Raw genomic sequence first — 13,633 nt, 5'->3', positions numbered from 1 at the left:
CATCGTGGGGAGACAGTAATGAGTTATCACTGTTGGATAATCTTTTTATTTTTTTATTAACAGGGTTTTCAGGTGCTTGTGGAGACAGAGTGGCTGGACTTTGGCCATAAATTCGGGGACCGGTGCGGCCACCAGGAGAACATGGATGACGTGAGCGAGCAGTGTCCCGTCTTCCTGCAGTGGCTGGACTGCGTTCACCAGCTGCTCAAACAGTTCCCCTGCCTGTTTGAGTTTAATGAAGCTTTCCTGGTGGGTGGTGGTCCAACTCTGGTCCCTGCATGACATCTCAGACTGTAGAGATCACTGATACCAATCTGTGAAATTATTCCAGATGTCATAATGAAGATGATTTGTCCCTGATATCAAACTCAGTCATTTATAAATTGGTATGGAGATGAATAACACAGTGGTTCCAGTAGTGCTTAGTGGCTGACAATTCTGGACTTTTTAGATCAAGTTATGATCATAAAAAGAAAATGATGTAATAAATTCCTAAATGTGCTCATATTGCAGCTCATAGAATATTTCAGTGAATTTTCAGTTATTTAAACAAGAACAAAGCTGCTTCATAAATTCAACGTTTTGCTTCAAAAGTGAAATTTTATTTAATTACAGTTTCAGCGTCTTTCTGTGCAACTCATGATCAATGCAGGGGAATTTAAGTAACAAACAGGAAGCTGCAGCAGCAGTTGCATTTCTTTTTCCACTGTAGAGGATGAAAGACGTGAACCTTTAGTCATAACATGACTAATATAATCTGCATGGCTTGTAATACAGGTTTGCATATTAAATAATTGATAGATGATCATTATAGTCAAGACCACCTATTTTGGGGGGAGTCTAGACTGATCGCACAATAAACTGTGAAACATCAAATGTCCTCAAATGAACCAGAAAGATCCACCTCCAATAAAAACTACAAGATATTAAACACTTATAGCTAAAATAAATCTATTTTCTCTATTTAAATCTTTTTACCAAATTCTCCACTTATCCCTTCTTTACTTTGTCAAATGTTTGATTCAAACATGACTAAAATGTATTTTTAAATAACTTTTATTTTCTTGGATTACTTTGTTAAATCACATAAAAAGTGGCTGCAGTTCAACTGAAGTCGTTATAAAACTGAAATCATTCTGACTTACTTGTAGCAGGAATGGATTTAATTTTTAAGACACAGAAATTAAAGAAATTCTGTACATGGGCCAAAAAATAAAATCTGTAATTAAAAATGACCAATAATTAAAATAAAATCACTGTAATTAACAATTTACCTAAGATAGAAATAGTTTAAATGATTGAATAATTACATTTCAAGTTTTAGGAGTGTTTTCAGATTTATATTGTCGTTGTCTTAGAAACCATCTGTTTAGTTATGATGTGTAATATACTATAGAACAAAATCCAAAATTATTGATTCTTCTTTATAACAGTTTTATGTTTTAGCGGCAGTAACAAAATAACATTATTCCTGGGAATGAATCATTGCATTTTGTTTCATCAGTACAACATGGCAATAAATCGCTTTATAAAGGAACGCTTTCAATAATATTAAAGGGCCTGAGTCTAGTCGGACCTCTGATTAGGGTGGCCAGATGTCTGGCTTTAGGGCGTCCGGCGCCACATCCAGCCGGACGTGTATTTGTCCTCCTTTATGAGGCACTAGGCTTGTAGAGCAGATTTTTATTTTATTTTTTTGCTGGGCTGCAGCACATTATCCAATCATCAAAAATGCATCACTATCTGATCTAACAGTTGATTGGCTAAGAGTGGCGCCGTGTCAGATAAAGATCTGCTTGTCATTGGTTACAAAAGTAAACCAGGATCAGAATTACTGATGCTAAGTATTAAAGTTAGCGTCCTGTCAAAACCAGGATGTCGTTTAACCCTGAATGGACAAAAGAGCGTGAATTTATGACCAAAGGTAGTGAAGATTCATTCCATGGTTTCTGCCACTATGTCGACGCGATGTGGGCGTAAGCAGTCGAGGAAAAGCTGCAATTGAACGGCGCGCGAGTACGGATTAACATAAAAATAATAAACGTGCAGCAGCGAACTCTTCAATGTTGGCTTTTACATTAAGTTTTGTCGCCCCTGGATGCTAAAACAACTTGTGCAGAGCTGCAAGGTGGACTATATAATAAAACATCACTAGTCCTACGGAAGTGTAGACTGTGAGGTGAAAGTGGATTTCAGTGATTCGCCCATAGCTAAAGGCATTACCATAAAGACAGGTCTGCTGCACAGACACTTAAGATAAGTTCCCAAAAGACTGAGGCTCTTAAAAATAAAGCTATACTTTTAAAGCAGTTGAATGTGTTTTCTACAATCTCTTTTGTTGTTTAAAAAAATATTAGGCTATTTTATTATGAATGTTTCTTGTTAAAAACACTTTTTTAATGTTTAAGTCCCCACATCTTATGCTTTGTGGTATTCTGCACTTTAAAGATTCATCTCGGTGGTCACTTTTTAAACACCACAATGTATTAAATAAATACAAATCTTGGGAACCAATTCTTTTTAACATTTCATAAATATTTTTTTCTATTCAGCTACACAAGCATCCTCTTTAAACTACTAAGAATTGTGCTATAATTTTGACTTTACCTTATTCTTATGTACAACTTAGTAATTTATTGATATGCCGCACAACGTCCTTTGCTATAGAAATGGCCACCCTACCTCTGATACGGATCCAATGCAGATAAAAATGGCTTTATTATTATCTATGTCCAATATCAGGACATCGCTGAAAATTATTGTTTAATATGATCCGGTGCCATTATCCTACATTGTACATAAAAAAAATGTTAACAATGACCCCACCAGAGCATGTTTTTGTATTTTATGCAGGAAAAAGCCTCTCAGACAGACAGCCTTTACAAAAGAAGGCTGTGCCCTCACAGCCCACAACCGTGACAACCAGTCAGTTAATAAAGATAGTGGCTAGAAGCACAGAATAATGCATTAGATGAAGGCCATAACTCTACCGATGGGCTGCTGGAGGCTGCTCTAGACAGCTTATTTCCCCTTATGACATCATAAAGGGAAAGCTTTTTGAACAGATTATTTTGAGCACACATTAGCTAAGAGGTGGGTGAAAGAGGGGTAAAGGTTTTACTTTCATTTGTGAATCTCACACACAGGCTTCAGGACATATATGACGATAAGAAAATGTTTATAAAATGAATTTTGCATAATATGGGACCTTTGAGGTTGCAGCATATGTTGTTAATCAGCTGTCCTTCAGAACTCTAGTCTCCTGTAAAGGCCTGAATTGACTCATCCTCATCCTCTACTCAGGTCAAGCTGGTGCAGCACACCTACTCCTGTCTCTATGGGACGTTTCTGTGCAACAACGCTCGAGAGCGAGAAGCAAAGAACATCTACAAGCGCACCTGTTCCGTGTGGTCCCTCCTCCGCGCAGGAAACAAGAACTTCCAGAACTTCCTCTACGTTCCCGGTCACGATGTTGTAAGAACTGTTTTTGTCATCTCGAATTTTCCCTTTTTAATCTGATAGAAAAACAAATAACTGTTCAATATTTTGTGAGTTTGTTAAGTCTGGATTTCCTTATCTAACCTCTTGTCTTTTAATGGAAGATCGAAAGCAGATCTTTCTTTGTGAAACCAAATATCTCCTGATTAACAAAATGATTGTCCTCCTGTGTTTGCGCGTCTGCCAGGTGCTGCAGCCAGTCTGCCATACTCGGGCCTTGCAGCTGTGGACAGCTGTTTACCTGGCCACCTCCTCCCCCTGCACAGCTGTGGATGAATCTGTGGAGCTCTATCTCCCACCATGTGTCACTGGAGATGAGCTCACCTCCCGCTCACTGGACAGGTACGCTCCTTTAAACACATTCAACATTTATTGGCTCTTACAGAAACATTCTTGCTTCTAAAAGTTGCTTTCTTACATTTGAATATGATGTTAATTCTCAACGTCTTTAATGGGTTTCTAAGTCTGAAAAGTTGGCCAATGTATTCTACCTTATTCTCCTTTAGATAATATTTCAGAGCATCTTTTGAACATATTGGACTTATTTCTGCCTTTCTTCTTTGAACATATCTAAAACCACACATTGGATGTAGCCACAGATTCTCTGCACTTCAAATGGGCCATTCTGACAATTTAATATCACCCCTTTGATTAGGGTTGCGAATCAATCAGAACCGGTTCCAACCGTTTAATTCTCCCGGTATCCTTCAAATTTATTACTCTTAATTTCGCCAACCGAAGGGAGAAAGCCATCGAATACAAGCGAAGAAGAATCTGCAGAAGTGAGCTGCAAGCATCTTTTTATTTGAAAGCCTGGCTTAACGTTCACTAAAGAGGTGACCAGTTCGCTACCTGGGACACTATAGGATCTTATTAATGGAAGATTCCCTCCTCCACCAGACTTATCCGTAGTTTTCAGTAGATATTTTTTCGTTTATTTTCTGTCATCTGAGATCCGTTTCATTTCAAGAAATCCGCTGACTGAACAACTGAAAATGAATCCCGATCCTTTCTTTGTCCTCAAAAGTAAAACCTCACTGCTTCTACATTGGTTAAGAGAAACTAAGGTGCAGTGAACGATGCTGAATTCAAATGATGTCCAACATTTTTTGGTTCTGGTCTCCTCTGATCAGACTAGCTTCTCTACCGGCTGTATTCCTAATGAACCTCCGAGGCTTTAGAGAACAGCTGGATTTGCACTAAATTACATGCATGTAAACTGCAATGTCATAACCTGGATTTTATCCAGTAGTGTTGATCAAAGGGGTGAACTGGACACATCTTCATGCCGCAATTGGACTTTCAGTGATAGTTTTTAATTTATTTTTTTTATTATTCTGGCCTATAAGATTAAACCTCAATCAGATGCATAGAAGTTCATGGTTATAACCTGATAAACTGTAGAAATGGTTTGGGGGGTCTAAATGTTTTCATTCAGTGCAGTTTAGCTGCTGGATGACAGAGTTTTGCTGCCCTCTATTGGCCTAAACAGGGAAGTGTGAAAGAATGACATGTCTGGGCCTTTTGTCTTCTAGGCTTCCTAAGACTCGCTCCATGGACAACCTGCTGTCGGCTCTAGAGAACGGGCTGCCTCTGACCCGTACGTCCAGTGACCCTAATCTGAACAAGCACTGCCAGGAGGGCCGCTCGGCCCCGGGGCCCCCGGTTGCTGTAGAGGACGTGTCTGCAGATAGCTCTGAGGAGGACGGACCTGAAGGGGCTGAGCAGGTGCATTCAGCTGATCCGGGTCTGGACAAGAACCCTGAGGCCGTATCGGGGGAGCCTTGCCTTACCACGCAGCCCCTCCCGTCTCCACCCCTTCCCCCCGTGTCCCCCACACACTCGCTCACTGCCTTCAGCACTCCTGTCCTCCACCAGGCTTCGCCTGAGATCACTAACCCTCCTCTTCCATCGCCTCCACTTGGAGATGAGAGTCCAGGTAGAACTGCTAAACCCTCCTCACCCTCCCATAAACCTGAGCCTTGCTTACCCCTCCCCTGCAAAACCAGTCAGCCTGCAGCCTCCACTTTAGTGTCCAATGGACTCGCTGAGGGCCAGACTAACTGTCTGCCACAGCCTGCCCCACTGCTGGCTCTGAAACAGCAGACGGCCAGCATGGAGGACTCCACTGAGACCCTCACAGATGAGGGAGAGCTCCCCCCTGCCTCCCCCTCTCCGTTACCCCAGCATCTCACTCAGAGCCATTTGAGTGACGAGGATCAGCCTCAGAAAGAGAAGGAGGGGCTAAGGACAGAGCTGGTGAAGGGAAAAGGGAGGACGTTGATGGATGCGGCAGCTTTGGACTCGGCGTCCCCTCACCCACCCGCCCCCCAGGCCCAGCTGTCAGACCTGTCTGTGCTGGGCTCTCCATGGGACAGCGTCCAGGGTCTGGTCCAGTCCAACTCCAGCCACTCTGCCGTCATCCGAGCGCTGCACCCCGGCAGCTACCAGAGCCGGCGGCTAGCGAGTAAACTCCTCCGCTCGCAGGGCTTCGCCGCTGCCACCGGGTCCCAGTGCTGCCGGAGGGAGGCTCTCTGTTGCTCGGCGCAGGCTGGATGTCCGTCTGCAGCCCGGAGCTCAGCCCAAATGGGCCTGTGTGGCCCCGCTCTCAGCAGCTACTCCCTAGCGAGCCACCAGCTCCTACCGGCGTCGTATTCCTCACCATCAGCCGCCGGCTCTCCTCCCCCGCCCCAGACCCCAGCGTACCTGGATGACGACGGCCTGCCAGTGCCGCTGGACGCCGTGCAGCAACGGCTGCGGCAGATCGAGGCTGGCTACAAGCAGGAGGTGGAGGTGCTGCGGCAGCAGGTGCGGCAGCTGCAGATGAGGTTGGAGAGTAAACAGTTCAGCAGCCCGCCCTCTGAGCCAGACATCGACTATGAGGATGACATTGTGAGTCTTTCAGAACGTCGATTCATCCTAATCTGTCTGCTGTTTTTTCTTAATAATCATCACCATCCGTTTGTCCTCTAAAATCTGCCGTGGTTCAGACATGTCTGCGGGAGTCGGACAACAGCAACGAGGAGGACTCCCTGTCCACCCACAGCGAGGACCGTCTGTCTGAGTGCAGCTGGGATCGGGTTGAACCCAAGGACACAGAGGTTAGCATTTCTCATCCACAAGTACAGCGTCTGTCTCCTCCCTGCCTCACCCCTAATAACCTCCCCCGCTGTCCTGTCTGTGTCTGTAGGTCACCAGGTGGGTCCCTGACCACATGGCCTCGCATTGCTTCAACTGTGACTGTGAGTTCTGGATAGCCAAGAGGCGTCACCACTGCAGGTGAGACTTTAGATTCATTTCCCTCCTTTATTTAATATAAAAAGTCAGTTTGCAGGAATATAGTATCATCAAAATCTCAAACTTCTAATCCATCTTGGCTCAAACCACCTGATTGAAGGGATATCAGAATAAAAACCTTCACAAAGAGCCACCGGAACCTCATTCCTTCAAGATACCAAACTAATAAGCAGTCCTCTCTCTACCAGGTTTTAAAAGAGAAACCATTCAGTCAGTCAATAAACATGAAAAAATCTAAAGTCTGTATTTGTTCCCTGCTCTCAACTCATACATTCATGTCACATCGGATGTTTCAATTGTATAAATAAGTTTCCTAATGCAAGTAACAACTTTTTTTTAAAAATAAAGGTCATAATAAAAAACTATGAGTTTGGATCTACAACCCATAAATGTGTGATTTGTACCTCACAAGGGCACGGCCTAATGTCTGTCATTGAAATATGCATTGAATTTATTGCTTGTTTAAAGGTCTTTGTTTAGTTTTGAGTACCTTGAAAGCTGGAAAAAACCAGACTCAAGCATGTAGGTTTTTTGCAAAAGAGAAAAGATGTTTCATTGACCCGCCAGTCGTGGAGCGACGGTCCTTCCTTGGTGAAACGGGAGGAAGAGCCTCAAAATTCAGTTTAAATCCCTGGGTTTTCATGTTAATATGATTTACTAGTTAGATTTTATAACAGTGTTAAAAGATATGCAGTAGACTAGTTGTTAAAAAAGGGGGATGATTGAATTGTCTTTTTTTGGAAGCATATTTAGCCAAATTAATACAGTCTATTAATCTGAAGCAGTATGCACGGTATGGTTGTTAAATGTCAGATACGCCGGTCATTGACCTTGACCAAGGCACCTTACAGTAGAACTACAGTCAGTGGCATGGTTATCACTGCCCCTACACAGTTAGGGATACATGAAGAGGACTAATTTCCCACTAAGATCAGCTTCATAGTCATGGTAGGACACTTCTTTGATTTTATTAATTTTTCTCATGCTACCTATAAGCCCACAGCCCACCAAATGTTGAAAGGGCAATATTATTGCCATTACTGTTAATATATAGTAGAAATTTTAAACGGTAATAAAATGACACAGGGGAATGGGGATGGTCATTTAAGAATGGGGATGCTTTTTAAGATTTTTTTCACCCCCCCCTCAGCCCCCTAGTAGCCTCTCTTTGAAAACCACTGTTTCATTATAATAAAATGCTAAACGTCTGGGATAAGGATTGCCTGTCAGATTAGACCAAACTCTTTCTGAGTTACATTAAAAGATTTTACACAGGGCAGAAAATCAGAGTTATGGGCAAAACAAAGCAAATCCTATTTTGCATCCGATCCGACAGAAAATCGTGTCGGACGGGGTCGTGGCGTTTAGCGCTCATCGAAAGTCAGTGGGGATGATCGCACCAGACACGATTTTACGCAAGTGTAGCCCCGACTGAGACAGATCCCTGGTCTAATTTAGTTGGAATAGGCAGCAATTCAGCGATAATTTCATGGGTCTCACAGTAAGAGAGACACAGTTACAAAGTAAAAAAAACATCCGCTTTGCAGGAAAAATACTAAATAAAATATGTTAATCGCCTGGGGAAAGTGTCAGTTTTGGAGTCGCACAGAGCATACACAGTAAATGGCAAATGACTCCAATACAGAAAATATAATACTTTATCCATGATAGGATTTCCAAAAAAAGTTTAAAAAAAACAACAATCCACTGGACTTTGTTTCCAAGTTTGAAGACGTTTCGCTTCTGATCCATGAAGCTTTTTCAATTCAAAAAGTTAGGAATAGCGTTGAGTTCAAAGTTTTATGCAGCAACCCAACAAAATTTTGTTTTGAAAACATGCAAAAACACTGTTCCTGACTTTTAGAATGGAAAAAGCTTCACGGATGCCAGGGGCGGATCCAGGATTTTTCAAAGGGGGGTGTTCACCTAAGGGTCATGGGGTCACGGGGTCAAGGGTCACGGGTCAAGACAATGTGAGGCTAAAAGACCAAAGAATACCATCTTCACTCTTTCACACTACCCTAATTATTCATCCAAGGGTTTTTAATTGATAATTTTAATGGATGAACATAAGTAGAATTAGCATGATTACATTATTGTAATTAAAAAAGGATCTCTCGGTTTTTAAAGCATGCACAAGGTTAAAAGGTAGTTTGAAGAAAAAAATTATTCTTATCAACAATTAATCAAACAAGGAGTTTCTTTATTTCCAGGAATGATATTTACACAGAACAGGAAATAAAAAAAAAAACCCAAAGACTTGGGTTCAAGTATGGTTCAATTAAGACAAAGGAGTTTTTTAATATATTTTAACAAGATAAACTGTTGAAAAACAAAAAAAACAAAGTTAAACCGCACAAAGAATATTGTTCTCTACTACAAACGTTATGATGACGATAATGAGTTTACAAATGTCAACCTTCTGGGATGCTTCTAGGCAAATGTGTCTATGATTTTGTTGATGTCTAACTGAATGTCCTTGTGCACATACAAAAGAAGCAAAGCCACAAACCTTTCCTGTCCCACTGTTGACCTCAGCAAAGTTTTCACTGCTTTAAGACCCGAGTTAGCACTTTCCACAGAAGCACTGGTAACAGGTATGACTGACAGAAGGTGAAGAATCATATAAATGTTTGGGTAGCACTTCATATTTGTTATCTTTAGAATTTCAGGGAGAGAGCTGGGTTTTTCCACTGATGATGACCACTTTGTGTGCCACAACTTCACTTCCTGCCTGAATGTTGATCCTGACGGTAGATCATCTTTATATGATGTAAAAATTATAAAAAGTCATACTTGTCCAGCCAGTCCCTCTGGCATGTTCTTTTGGTCACCCCACTGGCTCTTCGGTTGTCTTTAAATTCTCTGGCAGGGAAATTGAAAGATTTGAGTGGTTTTCTGGTCTGAAGAAGTTGGAATTTTCCAGAGTCATCCATTTCAGTAATCCGGTCCTTGGCCTTTGATATATCTGTAATAAGATTGATATTTACATTGTCAATTTTGCATGGGTGCTGGTGGAGTTGTAAATCTGCCTACATGAAGCTTTTGTATAGTCTTGCTTTATTATGAAATAATTATTCTGAAATGTAAGATTTCAAGATTAAGCAAAAAAGTAAATTGTGTAAAACAAAAACAAAATTAGTTGTTTTGACATTGAAAAAAATACAACTATTACTAACCTATTTCGTAAGTTGTTTGGGGCAAATCCGCTTGGTTGAGCGCCGGCTCTTCAGTTGTCTTTACATCGAAACACGGTCCTTGTTGTTCATCTGGAAAAGAAAATTATTTTTGTGATCAGGTGAACCTTGTAATCTCAGGAGGAGCCACAAAACAATTTAATGTTGTGTTTTTATCGTAAATTATTAAATTCACCGAACACATATCACCAGGTGCACAAAACTAAATATACTTAAAAGTAAATTGTATTTTTATTGTAAAATATTAAATGCACTGAAAACAAATGACACCAGATTTGTAGTTATCATATCACAATGTTAACAAGACTCCCTTAGACTCCAAGCATGTGCTTAGAGCATTCATTGATTTGGATCCTTACCAATTGATAAAAGTTAGTAATGTTTTCATAAAGGATACCATTCTTATTTTTAACAGAACACCACATGTGGTACAGGTTTAGACCCAAAAATACAGACTACAAAATAACTATTGTATGCATGTCAATGGCAACTAATGTTGCTTATTTTTGTTAATTGTACACTCTTTTTATTACTTATCAAACACTGCAATTTTCAGAACTTTCCTGTTACTGGTTAAAGTATTCCTACAATTGCATTACTTTGCAACTTTAGACAACTTGTTTATCAACAATCAACAATGTTGATAATGTTTTCTCATTGTCAACATTTTCTAGCAATCATCATACCTTTTATCTGTGTCTCCAATATCTGAACGTTCATACAGGTCAACGCTGTGGTCATTTTCTGTAGTTGTGCCAGGTCCACTGAAGAATAGAAAACAAGATATAGACATTTCAATCTGTGTTATTTAGATTATAGACATAAGCCTATAGAAATTAAAGTGATAAAGTTGGTTTCTACTTACCCTTCTGTTGGATTGGAACAGAATCTTAAAAGAGATGGTTGTCCGGTTTTCTTGTTTGGCCTTAAATCTTCCAGGTCTCCTCGTTCTCGCAAAGACGCCATTGTTGTATGGCAAGCCGATTGGGCCAATAATCGTCCGTACAATAATGCGCAGTTCCAACCCGTATTTTACGCGAGCGTGCGTTTTTTACGTCACCGCACGTTTCCAGCCAGAAGGCGCGGTGACGTAAAAAACGCGCGCTCGCGTAAAATACGGGTTGGAACCTCGCGTTATTGTACGGACGATTATTGGCCCAATCGGCTTGCCAAATCCCCCGCGCCCCCGCCTGAATCCGCGCCTGGATCTTCAAACTTGGAAACAAAGTTTGACTATGACCTGGATGACTGAGAATCTAGGAGTTCAGGAGGATGGAAAATGGATAAAATAGTGATCCTCTTTGAGCCTCACAAATAAATAACAAGGTCAGCATATAAACCGCCCCAAGGCATTTATTGCTGTGTTTTTCTTTAGACGTAAATCTCATGAACATTCTCTGTCTGCTCTGTTTTGAGATGCTCCTCAGACTCGTTAAGTGGGGCTTTGCTTTATAGAATGCAGTGGTGTTTTATTTTTTTTAAATAACTTTTTATAATCTGTCCAAGTCAAATGTGGGAAATTATTTAAATTTCTGTATAGCCCAGAGACAAAGGTGTAAAAAAATCTGCACAGATGCGACCACCCCAGTGGGAGCCTCCATACTAAGTCAGTCTGACATGGAAACAAAATTGGATCTGAGATTAAAAAGTCGTACGCCATCGGTGTGTTTCAGCCTTTATTCTGAACCCATCGACTTCACTGAAACATCTGGATCCTTCAACATGGAAGCTAGAATGAGATTAAAGGCAATCCTGGAAGAAAGCCTGTTTCTCTGCATCGTTAACCCTCCAGCAGACAAACCATAGTAGAGCTACTACCGAATGGCCTAAAGCGAAGCATATCTGTTTGTTTGAACGGCCTAGTCAAAGCCCAAAGAATTCAGATTCTAATTGTTTAGAGCAATTTTAAAAAGTTAGAATAAATGCAGTTCTTGTAGTGAGAGGGTTTCTATAAATTATTAACTTAATATAATATTAATGTTAATATAAACATCTTTTTGTTTTCTTACAGGAACTGTGGTAATGTGTTCTGTAAAGACTGCTGTCACCTGAAGCTGCCCATCCCAGACCAGCAGCTGTACGACCCGGTGTTGGTGTGCAACACCTGCCACGACCTGCTCCTGGAGTCCCGCACCCGCGAGATCCGCAGCCAGCAGCTGAAGAAGGCCATTGCCACGGCGTCCAGCTGAGAGAGGCGCGGCGACGCGCGGCCCACCTCTGCTCTGTCCTGCTCGTTTCCGACCGACGAGCAGAGCGACCCGTTGGCAACTTCGACATGCTGTCGTTTTGGCTGCGAGGGGGTTCGGTGAGCGACGAGGAGGAGATGTGTCCTCTGTGGAGAAACATGGATGCACTTGAGACTAGAAGGTGATTGGATGAAGCAGGTTAGCGGAGGTGGAGTTGATGCTGTTTAGATATTTTTCAGCCTGGAGTGCTGCAGCGTCCCGCTGCCCCCCCCTGGCGGCCCAGTCCTCTGACGGCGTCCCGTCTCTGTCCACCCACCTTTTGTCCTGAAAGAACAGCGGCACCATTCTGGCAGACTGTCTCGCTCTTTAAAAGGACAATCGCTCAACCTTCATGTGTCGGGAACTCTCCACACGCCACTGGAGGCGACTTCGAAAGAGGAAAAAAAAGAAATGCTGCTACAGTATTTAAGTCTAATTTTGTATTTTTATTTTGTGCACTACTAGCTGTTGTGTATTTGAGGGAGACCAAACTTGAGCATAAGGGAGAAACCTGCTGTTTACTTTGCTAAATGCATCTTATTCCTTTAGAGCCAGAATGTAAGTGTGCTGGGAAGACTGGACGGATCTCCCTTTTCCCCGCTGGACTCATTTAAACGTTCGCTGCTGCAACATGTGCTTTGACCTCTGCGTACGCACAGTCGACGTGGTTCCGTCTCCGTCGTCGCTTCGCTCCACTGCGGCCATGTTATCACACCAGGCTGATGAAGACGGCTGCTTGTTTTGGTGAAGTGGTTGCTGAGAGGAGTCGGGATGGGAGATTTTTAAAGGTGCTGGTGGATTTCTGTGACGTTTCCCAGGGAATCTCTAAAGGTTTGAGCTGAGACTCTCGTCTGAACATCTCAGTGTCCTCGTGAAGCTTGATGTCCATCATATTGTGAACTGGCAGAAGACTGAACAGAACACTCAGATTTCTTTTTGTTTTTTGTCCCCCTTCAGAAAAAGTGTTTTGTGTCTACTGGTTGTTTCTTGAATCAATAGTGCCATATTTGGTTTTGTCTACTTTAAAAGCCTTTTTTTTTTCTTTTGTCTAAACAGCAGCAGGTTTCTAATCGGCCACGCCTGTGTTTGATTTATTGGTGCAAATATTTAGCTGCTCAGTAACACTGATTCGAATTAAGATTAACAAATTGAGTTAGATAAAGACAACGATGGGATATAACTGAATTAGTAAAACTCTGAGCTTAACCATTGTGTAATGCTTGGGATGTTTTTTTTTTCGTTTTTTTTAATGCACGATAAAGTGGAAATTTTTCAAGACCAGATCAAAAATGTAACAAACTGTTATCCGATCAGTAGTGGTGGCTAAAACCCGTTATCTAATAATTGTTGTAAAGAAAATGCACTGTAAAACTGAAATCCCATTAGTTCAAATAAACCATCATATGAAATACCGGC

At 41.6% G+C, this 13,633-nt stretch overlaps 1 protein-coding gene and 1 long non-coding RNA gene across 4 annotated transcripts in view; one reads left to right on the top strand and one right to left on the bottom strand.

Annotated features, from left to right (window-relative positions):
- Window positions 1-13,633, top strand: part of mtmr4 (myotubularin related protein 4) — a 28,692-nt gene extending 15,059 nt beyond the window's left edge. For 2 of the 3 annotated variants that reach the window (XM_038273688.1, XM_038273686.1), the window contains 7 exons: window positions 64-249; window positions 3,304-3,474; window positions 3,686-3,840; window positions 5,034-6,390; window positions 6,489-6,599; window positions 6,689-6,777; window positions 12,004-13,633. In XM_038273688.1, coding sequence (XP_038129616.1) covers window positions 64-249; window positions 3,304-3,474; window positions 3,686-3,840; window positions 5,034-6,390; window positions 6,489-6,599; window positions 6,689-6,777; window positions 12,004-12,181 — 2,247 coding nt within the window. In that variant the 3' untranslated portion in view covers window positions 12,182-13,633. The remainder of the gene's footprint in view (window positions 1-63; window positions 250-3,303; window positions 3,475-3,685; window positions 3,841-5,033; window positions 6,391-6,488; window positions 6,600-6,688; window positions 6,778-12,003) is intronic. The other variant, XM_038273687.1, reaches the window with a different exon arrangement.
- LOC119775638 lies at window positions 9,160-10,974 on the bottom strand. Its single transcript, XR_005279680.1, has 4 exons — window positions 10,858-10,974; window positions 10,679-10,756; window positions 9,975-10,064; window positions 9,160-9,763 (listed from the first exon to the last, which is right to left on the bottom strand). It is a non-coding gene; the product is annotated as an uncharacterized LOC119775638 (long non-coding RNA).

The sequence above is a fragment of the Cyprinodon tularosa genome, unplaced genomic scaffold (genome assembly GCF_016077235.1).
Source record: "Cyprinodon tularosa strain WSP-4 unplaced genomic scaffold, ASM1607723v1 ctg885, whole genome shotgun sequence".
Lineage (NCBI taxonomy): Eukaryota > Metazoa > Chordata > Actinopteri > Cyprinodontiformes > Cyprinodontidae > Cyprinodon > Cyprinodon tularosa.
This window is presented reverse-complemented; position numbering and strand designations above follow the sequence as displayed.